General features: G+C 39.0%; 3 protein-coding genes and 1 pseudogene across 8 annotated transcripts in view; 3 read left to right on the top strand and 1 right to left on the bottom strand.

Moving 5' to 3' along the window:
• The window catches only part of LOC145815453 (alpha-1,3-mannosyl-glycoprotein 2-beta-N-acetylglucosaminyltransferase-like), a 33,349-nt gene extending 28,627 nt beyond the window's left edge, over window positions 1-4,722 (top strand). For both annotated transcript variants that reach the window (XM_082912177.1, XM_082912176.1), the window contains exons 15-19: window positions 3,029-3,091; window positions 3,195-3,233; window positions 3,346-3,516; window positions 4,140-4,267; window positions 4,441-4,722. In XM_082912177.1, coding sequence (XP_082768303.1) covers window positions 3,029-3,091; window positions 3,195-3,233; window positions 3,346-3,516; window positions 4,140-4,259 — 393 coding nt within the window. In that variant the 3' untranslated portion in view covers window positions 4,260-4,267; window positions 4,441-4,722. The remainder of the gene's footprint in view (window positions 1-3,028; window positions 3,092-3,194; window positions 3,234-3,345; window positions 3,517-4,139; window positions 4,268-4,440) is intronic.
• Window positions 4,723-5,186: 464 nt separating this feature from the next.
• LOC114264779 (glutamate receptor 3.1) lies at window positions 5,187-11,845 on the top strand. Of its 3 annotated transcripts, none has more exons than XM_082912173.1 (7): window positions 5,187-5,443; window positions 8,046-8,361; window positions 8,537-9,885; window positions 9,963-10,240; window positions 10,384-10,415; window positions 10,529-10,923; window positions 11,014-11,845. In XM_082912173.1, the coding sequence occupies exons 2-7, from the start codon at window positions 8,109-8,111 to the stop codon at window positions 11,452-11,454; spliced, it is 2,748 nt and encodes a 915-aa protein (XP_082768299.1). In that variant the 5' UTR covers window positions 5,187-5,443; window positions 8,046-8,108; the 3' UTR covers window positions 11,455-11,845. The 3 variants fall into 3 exon arrangements, with proteins under 3 accessions (XP_082768299.1, XP_028061276.2, XP_082768298.1); XM_028205475.2 differs by lacking the exon at window positions 5,187-5,443 and adding an exon at window positions 7,010-7,130; XM_082912172.1 differs by lacking the exon at window positions 5,187-5,443 and adding an exon at window positions 7,543-7,865.
• Window positions 11,846-12,990: 1,145 nt separating this feature from the next.
• On the top strand, window positions 12,991-14,959 carry LOC145815454 (homoserine kinase pseudogene; annotated as a pseudogene). The gene has a single exon (XR_014358385.1). The product of XR_014358385.1 is annotated as a homoserine kinase pseudogene (transcript).
• Window positions 14,960-15,196: 237 nt separating this feature from the next.
• LOC145788570 (monosaccharide-sensing protein 2-like) lies at window positions 15,197-20,228 on the bottom strand. Of its 2 annotated transcripts, none has more exons than XM_082912174.1 (6): window positions 19,982-20,228; window positions 19,066-19,165; window positions 18,201-18,767; window positions 17,109-18,028; window positions 16,695-16,882; window positions 15,197-15,783 (listed from the first exon to the last, which is right to left on the bottom strand). In XM_082912174.1, the coding sequence occupies exons 2-6, from the start codon at window positions 19,142-19,144 to the stop codon at window positions 15,363-15,365; spliced, it is 2,175 nt and encodes a 724-aa protein (XP_082768300.1). In that variant the 5' UTR covers window positions 19,145-19,165; window positions 19,982-20,228; the 3' UTR covers window positions 15,197-15,362. The 2 variants fall into 2 exon arrangements, with proteins under 2 accessions (XP_082768300.1, XP_082768301.1); XM_082912175.1 differs by lacking the exon at window positions 19,982-20,228 and adding an exon at window positions 19,665-19,803.
• Between the last annotated feature and the right edge of the window lie 360 nt (window positions 20,229-20,588).

Here is a 20,588-nt window from a genome sequence, read left to right as displayed (position 1 = left end):
TATCAGAGCAGGTTTAGAACCTAATATTTTCGCTTCCCCGGCGGGCGGCAACCTCACCTTAGCCGCCCGCCGGACCTCAACCTAGTCCGCTAGAATCTTCTTCACCGAATCAGTTCTTCTGCCGCTTGAATATTGCTGTACTCTAAGAAAATGACCCTCCGATCTACTTCCCTCTCTCTCTCTCTCTCCATACATATACACCCAAATCGAAGATGTATATGGCATATGGATGGCCAGAGGTCATCCCTCTCGAATCTGGTCCCTGTCCTTCTTCCAAGCGGATCATCTATCTCAAACTCACCGATCGCCTGTTGCTCGTTGTCGCTCCTTCTCATTTGGAGCTCTGGAGCTCTTCCCAGGTTAAGCTTTCAGACAAGTTATCACATGGGCAGTTTCTCTGTATTCATGAGATGACTGTACAGGCTTTTAAATGCGTTCTGCGGGCAGTGGTTGCTGCTACATTAGTTCTGATGCTTGGAGAGCCTGAAAACGGGCCAATTAAATCGATCCTGTAAAAAGTTTAGTCTCTCGTCTGGAGGCAGCTGGACATAGTTTTAAAGAAGAGATATGAATGGAATCTCTGCAGCTTGCGAGGAAATTTGCAATTCTCTCTGGCTTATGCCATAAAGTGAGACTCAGAGTGTGTAGACAAAAGATGCATAAGAAAAGCAACAAAAGATTCTTCTTGTTGCAGGTTTGTGTTGGTGACAGCTGTGGGATATGAACCCACGCTCTTTTTCTCATCTATCACACATCCACCACCCACGTTATTTCACACTTTTCTTTTATTTTAATATATATATATCTATATTTTTTTATTATAATATATTTTTCTTATCCCTACTTTTATTTTATTTTCTTTTTCCATCAATATTTCCTTCTTCTACAACTCGTTAGTGAGCATCACCCTTTTTCTATTATCTTATTATTATTTTTTATATTCCACAAAAAAAAAAAAAAAAAAACCATCCCCAAATATTTTTTATCCGTTGTTTTATTTTATTTTATTTTTATTCTTACACAAAACAACAACACCAAATAACACCACAAACATTCCACACACTTGTCATTTCTTCATGCCGGGGATCAACCCCGATCACCATTTTACACCAAAAAAAAAAAAAAAAAAAAAAAAAACAAAACAAAACAAATAAAAAAAACAAAACAAAAAAACAAACAAAACCCAAACAACCCCATCCACAGGCGGGATTTTTCTTCTCTACTCTGCCGCCGGTCTCTTCTTCTTGCCTCCGTCCTGCGCGGCCCTTGACGGTGTTGCCTCCGTGTTTCCCACTCCACTGGGCACGATCATTACACCCTGCTCCTCCACTGCAGCATATGGCGGACCTCCAAATCGAAACATCACGGTGGCTTTCCGCTTCAGCTCCTTGTTTTCTGCCTTTAGCACACTTATCTCTGCTCGCGCATCCTTATACATGCGTTGGAGCAGAGCCAGTTGGGCGTTTAACTGTTGCACCTCATTTGTCCTACTCTGCAGCCGGTGCGACAAGTTTGTGACCGCAGTCATGGTTTCCACACATGACTTCAATGTATACTGATTGGCTTCAATATCTGTTTGTCCTGCCATTTTTTGCTCCACCGACCGCATCGGAAAGTTCAACGGAGCAAAACCAGAGGTGTTTGGTTGAGGTTCACGGGCCGCCACACCAGTTGTCTCTCTTGTTGCCTCGTTGAGGTCGGGAAAGAGAGTGAGCAGACCACGGGACGAAGAGGCCATATTCTGGGTAGCTGAACGGGAAGACGAGGCCATGTTATGGGTTGCTGAGTGTTTCAGAGAAGGGTTGGTTACAGAGTGTTTCAAGATTTGCAGCTCTTAGCGACAAGCTCTCAGAGAACGAAGAGGTTTCAACTGGTTTGTTATGCTTCCAAGCCTCAGCCTCCGCTTCGGTTTATAAAGACCATGATGAAGAGGCAGACACGCGCATCATGCGCCTGTCGGTGCTCGCCGACAACTTGGGCGCGCCTTTTGATGGCACGTCTTTTGATGGCACGCCTTTTTATGGATTGGGCACGCCTTTTGATGGCACGCCTTTTGACAGATTGGGCACACCTTTTGAGGGTGCGACTTTTTAGGGGTCCGACAAGACTCTGTAAACTGTCCCGACATTGATTCCGGTTAGCTCCTTCATGGGTCCGACAAGACTCTGTAAACTGTCCCGACATTGATTCCGGTTAGTTTCTACAAGGGTCCAGCAAGACTCCGTAAACTGTCACAACGACTGTCACAGCATTGTCTGCTACAACGGTCCGACATGACCCCATAAACTGTCGTCTACATCGGTCTGCCATAACCATACAGTCTTCTACAACGGTCTGACACGACCATACAGTGTCTCCTATCCTTTTTTATTTTATGTATTCGTCTATTTTCTTGTTTTGTTAGTCTCTCCAAACTCAAGTTGGTTAGTTCCTATCCCCCTTGAGTTTGCGGGGGGCTGTTAAAATGTACCAAAACCTACCACTACACCTACTCCACCCACTTCACCTACTCCACCTACTACTCCACCTACTACATACCTACCTCCTTTAATCTTCTATATATAGGACTCATTGTAAACACAATATATATAAATCAATAATACATCAATTTTTACAATTGTTCACTCATTTCCTGACCACCAATTAAATTCTACATATCATTATCTTTGTTTTGGCAGAATTTGTTTGGTTGAGTTTTCAAAATTTGTTCTCTCTCTCTTTTTTTAAAGTAGAAACTAGTTTGACGAAAAAGCACCAACAAAATGTTTTCAAAATTTCAAAAAACATTTTCACCCCAAAAAAGGAAAAAACTATATGAAAATGATGAGTGTTTTTTATTTTTTCAAACTAGTCTTTAGTTTTTTAGAAAACTCAACCAAACAGGGTTGAGATATCTTATATTTCCTGTACTGTGAGGGCGTTTCCTTTAAACGATTTTGACATTTAACATCAATTATAAGTCATCATTCCCTGCTATTGGTTTTCTTAAAACCTTTCTTCTCTGAGTCTTACGGTGGTTTCCTTGCAGGGTTCTAGTTTGGGCCAGTTTTTCAAACAATATCTTGAGCCAATTAAGCTGAACGATGTCCAGGCATGTGACTATTTCTTCTGCATTTTAAAAAAATTAAAAAAATCTGGTCTTAGTTTGTATAAATTTCTCACAGCATCAATGATTTTTTAATTTTGCTGAAAAGGTTGATTGGAAGTCGATGGATCTGAGCTACATGATGGAGGTATAAGATACATGCAGCTTACCAATAAGATATATGCAAAAATGATCATCTGCGATGAACTCAGTTTTTTCTATATTTTTGCCTAATCCTTTTTTTTGTTATTATTTTGTAGGATAATTATGTTAAGCACTTTGCTGACATGGTTAAAAAGGCAAAACCTGTCTATGGAGCTAATGCTGTTCTGAAGGCATATAATATTGATGGTGATGTGTGTGTCCATTACAAAGACCAGGCAGATTTTGAACGCATTGCACACCAATTTGGCATTTTTGAGGAATGGAAGGTACTTCAATTCATATTCTTTTGTCTAACTATAACTAGGTGGTTTTTAATTGATTTGATTTGATTTGGATCTAGTACAGGCTCGGTTGCTAGATCAACAATGAAATGCATTGGAATTTTAAAATGAGAGAGTTGGGTCATTATTTTGGATACAATACTTAAAGCTCAATCTCAATTCAGCTATTTGAACCGACACACACCTTTTTTGGCTCTTAGAAAATGATCAGTGGAACCTATGTCATTTAAAACTTTTGGCATTATTCTTCTTCTCCATTAAATAAAGAAAATCTTAATGTTACATTGTTGCTATTGCCTCCTAGTGACTAATTTGTAAAGCAATATCCTGTTGTGTGGTGTTTTGATTGTGTTAATTAAGCACCCTGTAATGAAATTATTTTCTAACTGTAACTGATATCAAAATTATTTTCTCCCTCTTTCTCACCCATGCTCTGATACACTTAACACGCAGATATAGAATATAGTTTTCCTAATGATGTACAGTAGTAAGGTATTTTCCACGTGTATTGTATGCCTGTTCTGCCAGTAGTTCTCATCGTTTAAAATTGTTTGTTTGCATTCCCTCTTCCTAGAAATGACTCCTTGTATTATTTCCTTTTTTCTCAGGACGGTGTGCCAAGAACAGCATACAAAGGAGTAGTAGTTTTCCGATACCAAACCCCAAGACGTGTATTCCTTGTTGGCCCAAAATCTTTCCAACTGCTTGGAATTGAACATGCTCAGTAACAATTGAGGTTAGTGATTGCATGCCTTATTTTATCTTGTTTGGTAGCATTGGTTTTGAGCAATAATCTAGAAGATGCATATGCTTCTTTTTCATTTATGTCAAAATATGTGAACTAATGATGAATGTTCTCTCTCTCTCTCTCTCTCTCTCTCTCTCTCTCTTTCTCTCTCGTACTGACAGATTTTGTTCAGAGAAAATAATCCAAGAGTTAGGCTTCTGCAAAAGAATTGCTTTGGAGACACGGAAAGTTACACTTCTAATCAAAAGAGAGAGAGAGCCACAACCATGCTTGTTATTGCTTGATTTTCTTGACAAGCATGGATTTTGCTTTAACACATGTAAGACCTTCAAATTATTTGTAAAAAATGCCACATCTTTATGGTACTCAAAGTTGTTATTTTCCTGAGACAAGTAAATACACAACACAATTGAATACAGAAGAAAATGATAGTTTTGTGGGTTTTTGAATGTTTTTTTAAAGTTATTTTTATGTTGAGTTCAACCCATATCTTCAAAGCGAGGCATTACACTATTTCTTGGTATGTGCCTCATTTGACTTAGGCAAGCTTGTTTTTCATGTTATCTTGTTTTTTACTAGTACGGTCATCTGTTAGACAATTTAGATATACATCAATGCTGGTAGAGCCAGGGTGTAGTTGCAAATCTTCTCCACCTATTATGGTGAATTGGACTTGATCCTGTGGTCCAATTTGTTGATTTTAAAATAGTACAAAAAGTTCACCAGACTGCTTTTTGTCTTTGGATTACCCAGGCGTTATTATCCTCGAGCATGTTTTGAGTGTGGCAAACATTTTTGGCACTCACTATTGTTTGGCTTATGGTGATTAAAATGGCCATAGATTTGTAATTCTTTTTAGATGTTTTTACACACACTATTATAGCCAGAATGCTTCTCTTTGCGTTAGGCTTTCCTGATCATGGAACTGGTAAGCATGCTGGCTGCCAAATTCGGCAAGTCTGACCGTATCAGAAGTACACATGGCTTGAGAATCAAGATCGAAACTGCCCTGGAAGTTGTATGTGAAACAGAAAATACTGGTGGCATACTTGGTGGGTATGTCTTGCTTTACTGTTCTCTCTCTCTCCCCCCACCTACAGGAGCATCTCACGGCCTGGACTTGTGGTCCTGGCTGGGATTTTTCAGGGATACAAATGTTCAGGGGTAAGTTTTAGGCCTCTTTGAACTCATTCAGCCGTTGGTTTCATATAGAAATTAGCAGATAACTGGCCCCCTAAAGTTTTTACATGGTAGTGGATGAGTGAGTGCCTTGCAATTTGACAAAAAGGAAAAAAGAAAAAGGAAGTCTTGAAATATTCATAGTGCCGACATGCGGGATACCACCTCTTTATTTCTCATTTCTCACATCACGTGGGTCTCACATTTTTCTCTTGTTTGTGTCTCATTTGTAAAATGTTCCTAGCTTGACACATAATCCAGTTGTGTTGCTGTCATTCCATTCCATTCCATTCCATTGATCCTCCTCTTGCTTGCCTGCCTGCTGGCCTCACCCCTCTTCACACGCAAAAATAGAAAAAAGAAAAGAATATTAGTAGGATGAAGATAGATTGATGGTGTTTAGAGCAACAAGACATTCCATTTATTATTTTAATAAATAAATAAATAAGTTGGTGGCAGCATGAGCATACAGGACAGTATGAATGTTCTCATCATGGAACTAACCCCTTCGAGTAGTTCAAGATCTGATTCTCTCCCAAATCTCTTACCTCAACCATGCTTTTCCAAAGTTGGTTGGGGGACCATTGTGAAAATGGGTGTGCAATCCAACATCAAATGGCTGAGAAACATCGGGTGATGACAATCTTTTGAAAGAGAATATTATATATATATGTAACCAAATATATGGGTATACTACCAGACAAGACAGACACCACAGGCAAAGGATGATAAGAAAGACCTCTAAACCTCAACTTCACAAAAAGATAAAATAATGTTTAAACCATGTTGAGTTTGGTTGGGATTCTTTCAAAAAAAAAGTTTTAGGCTTATTGGGTTCTCTCTCTCTCTCTCTCCACACCACCCATGACCCAACCAAGCCACCAGCAGGGAGAGAAGAGTGGTAGGGGTCCCACCAGCATACATACAGTACAGGCCAGCAGCAACAGCAACCCATAACAAAATCCCACCAGCAACACCCCTTCAATTGTCTATTTTGGTGGTTGAGTGGAGAGACGAAAATGGAATAAAATAAAATAATTATTTTATTAAAATATTCGTTCTTTAAAAACCTAATAAATTATGATATTATTAAATCTCAACTCATTTTAATGAAACAAATAAAACATTAGAATTGGGTAGAGACCACACCACCTACAACATCATCAGCAACAGAGAAACACTTTTCAATCATACCAATGAGAATATCTCATATTCCTGTCCTCGTCGTTATCATCACTTCCATAGTCGTTAATTCATGAAAACGACACCATCCAATAATAAAGAAAACAATTTATCAGTCATTCTGGCAGTATGTGTGGGGTGGGGTGTATCAAATTGTCTTATATTTTTCATCAGCTCTCTTAACCAGTAGCTCCCATCCCATCCCATCCCATCCCATCCCCATCATTTTCCATGGTTGTCATTACCGTATCTACGATTAACACGTCATATTAGATTCTGTGTCTGTCCTGTCTTGTATACACACGCATCACATAGATGATACATGTGTTAAATTAAATCTGCAATTCAAAACTAGTCTTCCTCCATCTACAAGGATTTCAACGCTGTTAATATTGATGGGGTTGACTGTTATTCCCAAAAAGCAATCCAACTTAACTGGTGGAGGTGGTGGTGGAGGTGGTGGTGGAAACTGGAATACCCAACTTATCAAGTTGTTCTCTCTCTCTCTCTCTCTCTCTCTCTCTCTCTCTCTCTCTCTCTCTCTATTGTCTTGTCTCTGTCTTTGTGTTGAAGTATTCCTTATTTCTTTCTTTCTTCTTCTTCTTCTTCTTCTTCTTCATAATTAAATATGGGATTAAATATGGGAAAGTGCCGCTGTGCCCCACTTCTAAGCCCAGGTTGCTTTCTTCCCTTTTACGTGAAACTGTAACCCTTTTCACTTCTCCATTGCTTGGCTCTCTTTTGTTTCCCTATTTATTTATTTATTTTCTATCTCTAATTGGTTAATTTGTTTATTCCCATTATTTCCCTTTCAATCCTTTGTAAGCACTTGCATCATTCCTACCATCATATTCCTCCCTCTCTTTTTCAAGTGGAAAATCCGCATGCTTCCCTGCCCTACCACTGATTTTGATATAAATCTCTTTCCTTTGTGAATGCTTGTTTTGGGGTAGGCACTAGTAGCAGTAGGTCTTCTTGAAAGAAACAACCCATCTCTCTTTCTCCCCCTTCCTGCACAAATATTGATGGGTATTTCTAGTTTATCCAAAGATGCTCTGTTTTTTTGATTTATAGTAGAGACAGATTTCTCTTTTTTGAAAAACTGGTTAACTGGATGCTTCTGAGTTTCTTGAGTTAATTGACTTGTCTGTGCTTTTCAGAAATTGGACCACCCCAATTTCTTCTTCTCTTCACAGCCACTAATCCATTCCTCTGTTTTTTCAAGGTTAATTCCGAGTTCACTGAGGTTTTTCAAATTTTCCCCCCTTTCTTTTTAGAATTCTGGCTAGTGGTTTTTAAGGTTCTCTTTTCCTGTTTGTTCCATTGAGAGTTTCAGAAAGAAAAGAAAAAAAAATTCTATTTGCAACTTTGATTTTTCAGCTAATATTCTCTTCAATTTTGATAGATGTTTGGTTAGGGAAGGCAAACAACAGGGGCTAGGTTCTTAACCATTTGATATCGAATCATCATGGGTTTGGTTTGGCTGGTGCATATATCATCCCTTCTCTTCATTGGTGCATTCTGTGAAGAGATTTCAAAACCCGATGTCATTAATATTGGATCTATATTCACATTTAGCACCATCAATGCAAAAGTTGCAAGGATTGCCATGAATGCTGCGGTGGAAGATGTCAATTCTGATCCCACCATTCTTGGTGGTAAAAAACTGGCCATTTCCATGCATGATTCCAACTATAGTGGATTTCTCGGCATTATTGGGGGTAATTATCTTAATTTATCTTTAGGATTTTGTGTGTGTGTGTGTGTGTGTGTGTGTGTGTGTTTTCTTTCATTTCATTATATACCCAATTAAAGTTCATTATCATTGTTAGATGGGATGGGATGGGATGATCTTTGTTTCTCATGACTAATTCATTTCTTCTGTTGCTCACACAGCATTACAGTTCATGGAGATTGACACCGTTGCTATTATTGGTCCCCAATCCTCGGGGATGGCCCATATACTTTCGCATCTTGCAAATGAACTCCATGTCCCACTCTTGTCATTCACAGCATTGGATCCCACACTCTCACCGCTCCAATACCCTTATTTCATCCAAACCGCACCAAATGATCTATTTCAGATGACTGCTATTGCAGAAATGGTTAGTTATTTCGGTTATAGAGAGGTAACTGCCATTTTCTCTGATGATGATGGTAGCCGAAATGGCATAACTGCACTAGGTGATAAGATTGCAGAGAGGCGTGGTAAAATTTCTTATAAAGCAGTACTCCCCCCTGATCCCACAGCAACGTGGGATGATGTTAAGAATGAATTACTCAAGGTTAGATTGATGGAATCTCGAGTAATCGTTCTGCACACTTACACAAAAACCGGTCTTCTTGTTTTTGATGTTGCCCGGGATCTTGGGATGATGGATAGTGGGTATGTTTGGATTGCCACTACTTGGTTATCCAGTGTTTTGGACTCCTCTTCAATTTCTCCAAATACCACCAAATCCATCCAAGGAGTACTCACTCTTCGTCTCCATACCCCTGACTCAGAAAGGAAAAGGGTGTTCTCATCTCGGTGGAATCAGCTGAGTAATGGTTCTACTGGGTTGAATTCCTATGGTCTATATGCTTATGATGCTGTTTGGATGATTGCTAATGCAGTTAAAACGTTTTTGGATCACGGTGGCACTATTTCATTCTCGAATGATTCAAATTTAAGTGATCTGGGGGGAGGGGCCTTGAATCTTGCTGCATTGAGCATTTTTGATGGCGGGAAGCAGTTACTTAGCAACATACTGCAGACCAATATGACGGGTCTAACTGGTCCTCTTGGGTTTAATCCAGACAGATCTCCAATCCATCCTTCGTATGATATCATTAACGTAATTGGAACTGGGTTAAACCGGCAGATAGGATACTGGTCTAACTATTCTGGGCTCTCCATTGTGTCACCAGAGACGCTTTATGCCAAACCACCTGACCGTTCAAGTTCCAACCAACAATTGCATAGCGTGGTATGGCCCGGTGGAACAAAAATTCAGCCTCGTGGATGGGTGTTTGCAAACAATGGGAGGCAGTTAAGAATTGGAGTTCCACACCGTGTTAGTTATCAGGATTTTGTTTCACCAGTCAATGGTACTGATAATAATACAGTCCAAGGATATTGCATAGATGTTTTTCTTGCTGCAATAAAGTTGCTTCCATATCCTGTGCCTCATCAGTTCGTTCTGTTTGGAGACGGTCACAAGAACCCAAGCTATACTGAGCTTGTAACAATGATCACATCCAATGTGAGTAGAAAAATTACTAATACTTCTATTAGGATACAGAGTTTCAGAATTTAATTTTTGCAATTTTGTTGTTGTAGGTCTTTGATGCTGCTGTTGGTGACATTGCAATTATCACAAACCGTACAAAGATTGTGGATTTTACACAGCCTTACATAGAATCGGGGCTAGTCATCGTAGTGCCAATCAGGGAGTTGAACTCAAGTGCTTGGACTTTCTTGAGACCATTCACTCCGCTAATGTGGGGAGTCACTGCAGCCTTTTTCCTTATTGTTGGATCAGTGGTATGGATTCTAGAACATAGGATAAACGACGAATTTCGCGGTCCACCTAAGAAACAGTTGGTCACAATTCTGTGGTGAGTACTTTGGTTTTGTTATGAATTATCTTGATATAGATGTCTACAAACTTGTATTTTTGCGTATCTGGTAATCTTTACCATAACTTGCTCACCGTGCTCTCTTGTAACTTCTCATCTGCCTCGGCTTTCTTATCTTGCAGGTTTAGCTTCTCAACTATGTTTTTTGCCCACCGTAAGTAGACGTCCTGAAGATCTATGTAGACTTGTTTTTTTTTACTTCAAAAGAGTTAGTAGTGTAGGCTAGTCAAATGGTGTAGGCTCACAAATTGTGCTTCAAATTCTCAGGAGAAAACACAATGAGCACGCTTGGACGCTTGGTTCTACTCATCTGGCTATTCGTGGTTTTAATTATTAACTCGAGTTATACTGCAAGCCTGACATCAATCCTCACGGTGCAACAACTATCCTCTCCCATTCGAGGAATCGAAAGCTTGATAACTAGCAATGGCCGGATTGGATTCCAAGTAGGGTCTTTTGCTGAAAACTATTTAAACGAAGAGCTCAACATTGACAAATCTAGGCTTGTTGCGCTTGGTTCACCAGAAGAATATGCTATGGCCTTAGAGAAAGGAACTGTTTCTGCTGTGGTTGATGAACTACCATATATAGATCTCTTCCTCTCCACCCACTGCAAGTTCACTGTTGTAGGCCAAGAGTTTACTAAAAGTGGGTGGGGATTTGTAAGTATCTCATCACTAAGCAATTACTAATTTCAAGCCTTCCTCTATTTCTTATGCTGATAAATCATTTTTTTCCCCCCCTGCTATTAGGCATTTCCAAGAGACTCTCAGGTTGCCATTGACATGTCAACCGCCATTCTCATGCTGTCAGAGAACGGTGATCTTCAAAAAATCCATGACAAGTGGCTAAACAAGAGAACTTGTGGTTCGCAGAGCACTCAGCTTGGATCGGACCAGCTTAATCTAGGGAGCTTCTGGGGACTTTTTCTAATTTGTGGGATTGCATGCATTCTCGCTCTGCTCATATATTTCTGTTTGATGCTGCGAAAGTTCAGCAAACACTTTCCTGAACTACACGATTCTTCTAGTTCTGGGGGTGGCAGTTCTCGTTCTGCGCGTGTCCACAGATTCTTGTTGTTTGTGAATGAAAAGGAAGAGGTATCAAATAGCAGGTCGAAGAGAAAAAGGACAGAAATGTTATCTGGTACTAGCAACGGGGCGATATTGGAATCAATGAATGGATCAAAATGAGAAGCAGGCAGACATAGGAATTTCGGAGGAGAGACAACATGGTGTTTCTTAAATTCATTAGCGAGTCTAGTAAGTCCTAATTGCATCTCAATTTTTATCAGAAAAACTCACTTCACAAGACTGTAGTTGGTGAAACCATAAATGTGTGTATCTGTGCGCGCGCCTGCTGTGCTTCCAGATCATTGAAGGAGGAGTTTGAGAACTGGGAGGGAATGTATAGAAAAACATACAGAGCCAAAACTAACAAAGAGAAACTTAAATAGTGCATAAAAGCTCATTCTGTAGAATTTTTGTTTGGCTCATCAAGGGAAATTTTGTTATTCCTTTCCAGTTGGATTGGATTGTGTCACGTAAAAGTGTGGGTTATAAAAATCCTAATATCTTATTTCAAGTGTATCATGTGTATTGAATATAATATATTTGCGGTGATGAAAGAATAAATAATCTAATTACGAGCTTGGGACCCGATCACTTATCTACTAGTGGATAAGGTTTTGGGATTTGACTAAGTTTGCTCTCTAGTTCAAGACATGATAGCTGCAACACCTCATGCCCAATGGCAGACTCCCGCCATGAGTAGAGATTAATCGAGGTGTGCATTAAACTCGCTCAAACACCCGTGGGAAACAAAAAATAAATAAATAAATAATCTATTAGATAAGCCAGGTACCAATTTGTGGGAATGGAATCAAATCAATTAGCATGTATATCACAATCTTGGTTGGGTTATCATGTGCATTTAGGATAAATGTTAAAATACATTATTTATAAGAGTAATTATTGAAACATTCCTTTTCAATTTTTGATAGTAAGGGAGATTTAATATATATTTTTTTCTTATTAGTTAAGATCTCTCAATAACGTTACTTAGGCCTCGTTTGGGAACAGGCTAATTTAGTAACTTTTTGACTAATTGGCTAAAAAGGTAAGTAAAAAAAACTTGTATGTTTGGGATGACTTTTTGACTAATTACGAAAAGTTGTGCAAAAAGTAGAGAGAAGCCGTAATTGTTGACTTTTTGGTATGACTAATTGGCTAATTGGCTAATTTAGTAACTTTTTGGCTAATTGGCTAAAAAGGTAGCATCCCAAACGAGGCCTTAGGTCTCGTTTGGGAACAGGCTAATTTAGTAACTTTTTGGCTATTTAGCTAAAATATGAGCTAAAAAAAACTAGTATGTTTGGGATGACTTTTTGGCTTTTTATGAAAAGATGTGCAAAAAATAGAGAGAAAAGAGAATCTTTAACTTTTTGGTATGGATTGTTGACTTTTTGGCTAATTTAATAACTTTTTGACTTTTTGGCTAAAAAGTTCGGTTGCCAAACGAGGCCTTAGAGAAATTTCAGTTCATTATAGAGAAATTTGAAATCTCTCTGTAAAAATGTTGAAGGATTTGACTATTATGAAAATATTACATATCATTTATTTGATAAAATCTTAATATCAAGAAAATTAAACTAAAAATCTTATCTATAATGTACATTTTTTTAAACTAAAATTTCTTAACATTTTATTTTCAATGCTCTCACATTTTTATATTTTTTTTCTTTTTACAAATTTCATATTCAAATCAATAATCTAAACATAATCTAAATGTTTGTTTAGATCGAGTAATTTGATGAAAAATGATAAGAAATGAAGGGAAAAATAATTATTTTTTTATGTTTGATTTGTAAATTTAATAAGAAATGATGAAAAATTGTGAAAAAAAATAATCATTTGTAAGCTTCATCAATCACCAAAATTTTATTCAATAGTTAATACCAAAACAACTGAATTTGTATTAAAAAAATAATATTAATGTGTTAAAAAGAGAGATGAAGCGTGTAGTATGCAAACAGAATTGCTCCAAGTATTCATCACTGGAGTGTCGTCCCACGAGGAGTCGTCCCAACTTACTCTAAACTCTCTTCTTCTTCTTCTTCTTCTTCTTCTTCTGTAATAAATGCACTGCTACTACTACTGATATATGTAGAGTAGACCATCATCGCCACAGTAATGGCCATATGCTATCATCAATCTTCACTCAAACTCTCGTCCTCATATCCTCTCCCTAACCTCTTCATACCCAAATCCCAATCCCAAACCTTAACCTTGAGATGCAAGAACCTCTCATCTGTCTCTTCTTCATCTACAACCCTTGTTACTGAACCCGAGCCTATATTCACCTCCGTCAAGTCCTTCGCACCCGCAACTGTTGCTAACCTCGGCCCTTGTTTTGACTTCCTGGGCTGCGCTGTCGACGGAATCGGCGACTTCGTCACTCTCCGAGTCGACCCCCAGGTCCACCCGGGCCACATCTCCATATCCCACATCGATGGCGTCGGCGATTCCTCCAAAAAACTCACCAAAGACCCCCTCCTCAACTGCGCTGGTATCGCCGCAATCGCCGTCCTCAAGATGCTCAACGTCCGATCGGTCGGCCTCTCCCTCTCCCTCCACAAAGGCTTGCCTTTGGGCAGCGGCCTCGGTTCCAGCGCCGCCAGTGCCGCCGCCGCCGCTGTCGCTGTCAACGAGATCTTCGGCGGTCATTTATCGGTGTCGGATCTGGTGCTCGCCGGACTCGAGTCGGAGTCCAAGGTTTCCGGCTACCATGCCGATAATGTGGCTCCGGCGATCATGGGAGGTTTCGTGTTGATTCGGAGTTATGATCCGCTGGAGTTTATTCAATTGAAGTTCCCTCCCAACTTGGAGGAGAAAGATTTGCTGTTTGTGTTGGTGAATCCGGAATTCGAAGCTCCCACGAAGAAAATGCGGGCGGCATTGCCAATGGAGATTCCGATGAGGGATCATGTGTGGAATTGCAGCCAGGCAGGGGCATTGGTGGCGGCGGTGCTGGAGGGGGATCTCAAAGGGCTGGGGAAGGCATTGTCATCGGATAGAATAGTGGAGCCGAGGAGGGCACCGTTGATTCCTGGGATGGAAGGGGTGAAGAAGGCAGCAATGGAGGCTGGGGCATTTGGGTGCACCATCAGTGGGGCAGGTCCGACTCTGGTTGCAGTTACGGATGATGAGGAGATGGGGAGAGAGATTGGAGATAGGATGGTTGAAGCCTTTATGGAGTATGGGAACTTGAAGGCCTCTGCAATGGTGAAGAGGCTTGACAGGGTCGGTGCTAGGCTCGTAAGTTGCATCCCTGGATGATGATGATATATTAATAATGCAATGCTATGCTATGCTATGGTGATGATGATCAATCAACAAGAAGAAGAAGAAGAAGAAGAAGAACTACTGATTCAGTTCATGGTATGATCTCTATTTGTTTTTGGTTATCATGCCTTGCCAACTCAACCAAAAAAATAAACAAATAGAAATAAAAATGACTGGTCATTATTCAGTTGAGTTGTCTTCTTTTCATTGTTATTGTGAGCCAGAGAAGAGAAGCATTGTTCATATTTCTGGTTCTTATTCTTGTACATTGTTGATTTTACGCCGTGAAATCAAGAAACAAATCCAAATGCAAGTGGTGTTGCAAGTATCCTGCAATGCAACATATACTTTTAAACTTTTTTGGCTTCATTTTATTTTCGCTTTCAACAAATCTTGCATACAATGGTAGTGTGTAAGGATTGAAAAGCAGATTCTTGGCTTATATTATTATTATTATACTATTGGACTTGCACTCTGTGGAGGCTAAGCTAGGCCCAATTCAGCTCTATAAAGTCTGAAGGGGAAACCAAGGGGGAAGAAAAAGAAAAATGCCAATTAAGTGAGAGGACAGAAAAAAGGTGAAACGAGTCACTTTTCCTAAAGATTTCAAAACTATGAAACCCATCACAATTTTTATATTTATAGGGAAGAAACAAACAAACAAACAAACAAAAGGGAAACCAAATAAATCCCATATTTAGAACACCCATCAAAACCTTTAAACACAGATCAACTCAATTGTTCCTGGAAGCAGCTGCCTACTTGGCACCAACAGAAAAGAACTCAGTGATCACTTCAAGGGGGATGTCCTTGGTCTCCGGAACCTTGAGGAAAACAAAAAGCCATGATATGATGCACACAGCAGCATACATACCAAAAACACCAGGAAGGCCAATGGAGTTGAGCATCACCGGGAGTGAGTAGGTAGCAATAATGTCTCCAATCCAAAATGCAAGGGCGCATATGGCAACGCAGAGACCACGAACCCTGGTTGGGAATATCTCTGCGCATAGTATGTTTGGGATTGGCCCAAATCCCATGACAAAGCAACATAAGTAGACCACAACACTAGCAGTTGAGATGGCTGCATTTGCAAAAGCTCCCATGTTCACAAAATTTCCAATCACAAGAACAAGAAGGGTTGCTATCAATACAGGGATTGTGCTAAGCAATAAGCTCCTGCAATGTAAGAATGGGTTAAAAAAGTAATTAAAAAAAATTGAAAAATAAATAAATAATAATTGGACACAAATGTGGCCAAACCCCCAACCTCAATACCTGTTAATTAATTTAGTCTGTCGTAGAATTGATTGTTGATACTAAAGGTATTTGATAATGTTAATATTCTTGAAGCATTCTTTTACTAGGTAAAGAATGCCATGGACAGTGGACCACGAATTGATAACCATTTTGTAGCTGACTTAGCTTCCTCTATCCCTCATGATTACCTTTTGTCCATCAAATATCTAAGCTAGTGAAATTGAATTTCAGACTCATCTTTGGGTCAGAAGAAGAAGCCTTGACATTTGAGAGGATACCAAGTTAATGGCATGACAATGCAGTGGCTAGTGGATGGGGTAGCCCATACCACCAAACCCAAATTAGAGTCGATGGTCAACAACCCAACTCTAAATGCTTTTAATTGTCTCATTGCGGGGATGACAGCCAAGAGTTTGACTTGATTAAGCTGATTAAACATAAATATGTATGCATAGTGTGCATGTAACTTAAACAAAACCTTAATTTTTAGCCAGTTGAGATGTGTGCTAAAATAAAAAGTAGAACAATTTCTCATGCTCTTTAGATAAAGGCAAGAGAATAGTTCATTCTGTGCTCACATGGATGCATAATTTCTCTTGTGCAATAGCCAAACAAATACAAATTATTCAACCCAACCAGAACCTATATCACTCCCAAACCTACTTCAGTAAAAATGTCACGGAGCAAGGTAGATTATCGTCTAGAAATGAGAAAATAATGCCTTTTGCAACAAAGTGGTTTATTAAATCAACAGAATTTATTGTGATCATCCAGATTTCAATCAAGACCTGCAATTATGTAAAGACAACAAAAAAATAACAGAAAGTTACCTTCTGCCAGAGACATCCACGAGCCTCATGGCAACAGCTATACAAGGAAGCATCAACAAGGTCGTGATGGCACTGATTAGCAAAGAAGCTGAAGTTGAACTGATTCCCATATTTGACAAAAGAACTCCAACACCTGCCTGCTCCAGAATTTGTGGAGTGTAATTGAGAACCCCATTTATGCCAGAGAACTGCATAAAGCAGAGTAACCATATGAAGCTAATTAGGTGAAAAAGGAACCTAAAATTAAGTTAAGTAACCCATCAATAAGGTATACTGCACACTCCAAGATCTATCCGTTTGTTAATTAAAAAGTTATTTGGTTTGAGTGTCATATGTCTCAGTTTGAATTAGAATTGTTATTGCTTCAGGAATTCAACTTTCACAAGAGAAGAGAACCCCACAAAACTTAGTTACCTGCTGAAGTATTTGAATTCCCACCCCAACAACCAACGCACGCTTGACTCCTGGTTTGAAAAGGTCACTCCAACTTGGCCCTTTCGCTGCTTTTTCAGCTGGGTGTAACATAGCTGGTCCAACTGGATGCTCACTCATAAATTCCTTGGAATAAAGAGCTGGTTGACTCACCAAAGCGGCAGCCTGGATGAACTCACCACCTGCAGGGACATCACCACCAGGAAGAGAAACTAAATGCAAATAAATTCTTTTGAATCCTCCTTCCTTCTTTCTTTCTTGACTTTCTTTCTCAGTCCATTTCCATGCCAGCTGCCAACCCCCACCAATGCCCATGCTATCGACTGGTTCTCCAGTGTTTCCTTGTGTGCGACTATCATGCCTCATGCTTAAAATGGTTCCATGGGCAGCCGGTTGGATCATGTCTTTCTCCAAACTTGTTGTCTGGTGAGAAATTAATGGACTCTGCAAATTGTCATCAGAATCAGCAGCTGCAGCAGCATCAGATGTGTAATCCTCCTCCCTCTCTCTGACAATACTCTCTTCATCCCACTCTTCATTTTCGGGTTGCTGCCCTGAAATGCTGAACATGCTGCCGAAGTGTGGAAAGAGCATGCTTCGCATGCTTCCTGTCTCAGGAAGCTTCTCAAGGACACTGCTAAAGAGGGTGACAAGAGGGTCCATAAGGGGCACAATCTGGTTTGCAATGCTTCCCTGGCGAGATGCAAAACCAAGAGTACTCTGCCCGGTGACAGGTCGAGCCACCCAGGAGACACCTTGTTGAGGCCCATATAATCTGATTTTTTCTTTTTCAGCAGTTGGGTCCTGATCATCAGTGAGTTCGTTGGCTGGGCACATTATGAATTCCTCTATAGATGTTTCACCCCCAACTCCAAGACCTTCGACCAGCAAAGCCAATTCACCTGTAGAAAACAGGAATTCAAAATTACCTAAATGATGAAAAAAAAGATTGAAAAGAAAAGAATGTCATTATATCAAAGATACGACCTCTTTACTGTTTGTTTGGCTGCCATCTTTGTTTCACAAAACCACATGCATAAAATTGGAGGGTTTGGTAAGGGAATGGAGACTGACCAGTGACATCTTCCCTGCCACGCAATCTCTGCAACACCTGCTTGGCCTCAAGCATGCGACCTTTGCTCACAAGCCACCTTGGAGACTCAGGCAGGTAAAATACTGTTAATACAAAATAAATGAAAGAGGGAAGAGAAAGAACCCCAAACATCAACCTCCAGTTGGGTGAATTCATCAGTGACATTCCAAAAACCATGCAATATGACAAGAACATTCCACTCGAACCAGTAAACTGAGGCAAAGTATTCAATAAACCCCTTATCTCAGTTGGAGCCATCTCAGCTATATAGACTGGAACGAGAGTTACAGCCAAACCAATTCCAAACCCATCTAGAAGCCTTGCTAGCAGTAGGATATAAACATTCGGGGACCATAACATTACAAGACTGCTAACAAAATAGAGGACAGATGAGATTATGAGCATGGGACGGCGACCAAGCCAATCTGCTATTCCACCAGAGCATGTAGTGATTAATGCGGCACCAATGAGTGACATGGCCACAATAAGCCCCTCTATAGTTGGTTCACTTTCCAAGTTGAATTCCTTCTTTATGTATAAAACAGCCCCTGTTGCAGATTTCAACAGAAGAAGAAAAATGATATATGCAGATTGAAATAGAAGTTATACAACAAGTGATCAAATAAAAAACACAGATTATGAGTGGGAATTCCACAAAAAAACCCTGTGGTTCTGTGAGGGAAAATTGGATTACTGTAAAAAATACTAAAACCGAAATATTCAAAAGCGCAGAGTTGATAGGTTGTTTGATCCTGATAATAAAATTTTGAAAAATGAAATACTGTATGAAACACATCATGTAATATAAGGAGGAAGTATAATGTATAGATTGAAAGAAGGAAGTACCAGCAATAGTAGCATTATCCCATCCTTGTAATAAATTACCGATTGCAGCAGCAACAGCCACGAGCACAGCTCCGCTCATCTTCCTGGCTACTATGATAGGCTGCAGAGGAGAGGTTGCCTCAAACAAGAAATTTGTAAACTTACAGAACAATTTTAAAAAGCTGAACACAAACATGAGCAAGCTTTATTATAAATAAATATTATATTATTTATCTATATGCTGCGGTGAAACCTCAGCAAAGTATTCAATCACTTCAACTCCACTCCAATTCACTTCACTTAATGGACTATACCGCCTAGTAGGGCTTATGGAATTCATTCTAAATCGTTTTATTTTTATGGGTTCATTTGATTAAGATCAATCTAATTTTTTGATGAATGATAAGTGTATATATATACATATAAGTAGAAACTCAAAAAATGAAGCCGTGGGAGGGAGCAGCCAAACAAACTACACCTGGGCAGTCCATATGATGTAAAATTATATATGTATAACATATGTCTGTATACTATACAGCATACATACATGAAGCAAGATTAAAGATGGAAGTGAAAGAGGAGGAGGAGAAGTAACCATCAACAACGTCAGTGGATGATACCTAAATACGAAGAGTCGCATCATTTTTTGTAGGAGATTGCCAAGTCTAGTCTACAACATAATCAAATTATATATATAGGACAAGACTATGGTATCATATGTAAGAGAAAATGGCATAACTCCATATGTCTGCATCATAACTTAAAAAAAAAAAAAAAAAAATCATAAATAAAGAAAATGACATACCCAAACATATAAAAATAACGGCATAACTAACAATAAATATGGTAATGGATGTTTATTATAGAATTCTCCATATATATATATATATATATATGAAAATGAAAAAAGAAAAAAGACCAATCCTGATGGGGTTACCTTTAATTCGTGAGGGATTCCAGGGAGGAAGCGAATATTAGATAGGAGAAATAGACATAGTTTGTGTTGAGGTTGAGCGAGGAGGAGGACTCCGCCTCCGTTTGAGAAAAACACGGGGTGTTCCCCTTGAAGCAAAAGCAGTAGTAGCAGCAGTAGCAGTAGCAGATTGTTTTGCTTTGTAGAGTAGATAGATATAGGCCGAAAATAATATAATGGAATCTATAACTATATACCAGTTTACACACCCGATGTATTATAGGAATTGTTTGGAAGGTGGGTTTGGTGGTGTTGGGGTTAAAATAGTCACAGAAAATAAAATATTTTTTTTTAGTTTCAATTAAATAAAATATTATATTTAATTTATAATTATTATATTTTTTCTCTTATAAAAAAATCAAAAAACTCAAAAAAGTCAAAAATCGTTCTTAAATCAGGCTTTTTAACCCTATGCTAAAATAGTTAAAAAATCAAAAAGTCAACCTGCTTTTCAAACCAAGCCATAGTATGTTTAATTTTTATATTTTGATAATTTTTAAAAAATTAAAATATTGTTATATGAAATTGAGTAAAATAAATTATTAGATATATGATAGAATTATATGATATG

Source organism: Camellia sinensis, unplaced genomic scaffold (genome assembly GCF_055761805.1).
Source record: "Camellia sinensis isolate YWXY unplaced genomic scaffold, ASM5576180v1 Unanchor2, whole genome shotgun sequence".
Classification (NCBI taxonomy): domain Eukaryota; kingdom Viridiplantae; phylum Streptophyta; class Magnoliopsida; order Ericales; family Theaceae; genus Camellia; species Camellia sinensis.
The sequence above is the reverse complement of the archived record's forward strand: the minus strand, read 5'-3'. Positions and strand labels throughout refer to the sequence as shown.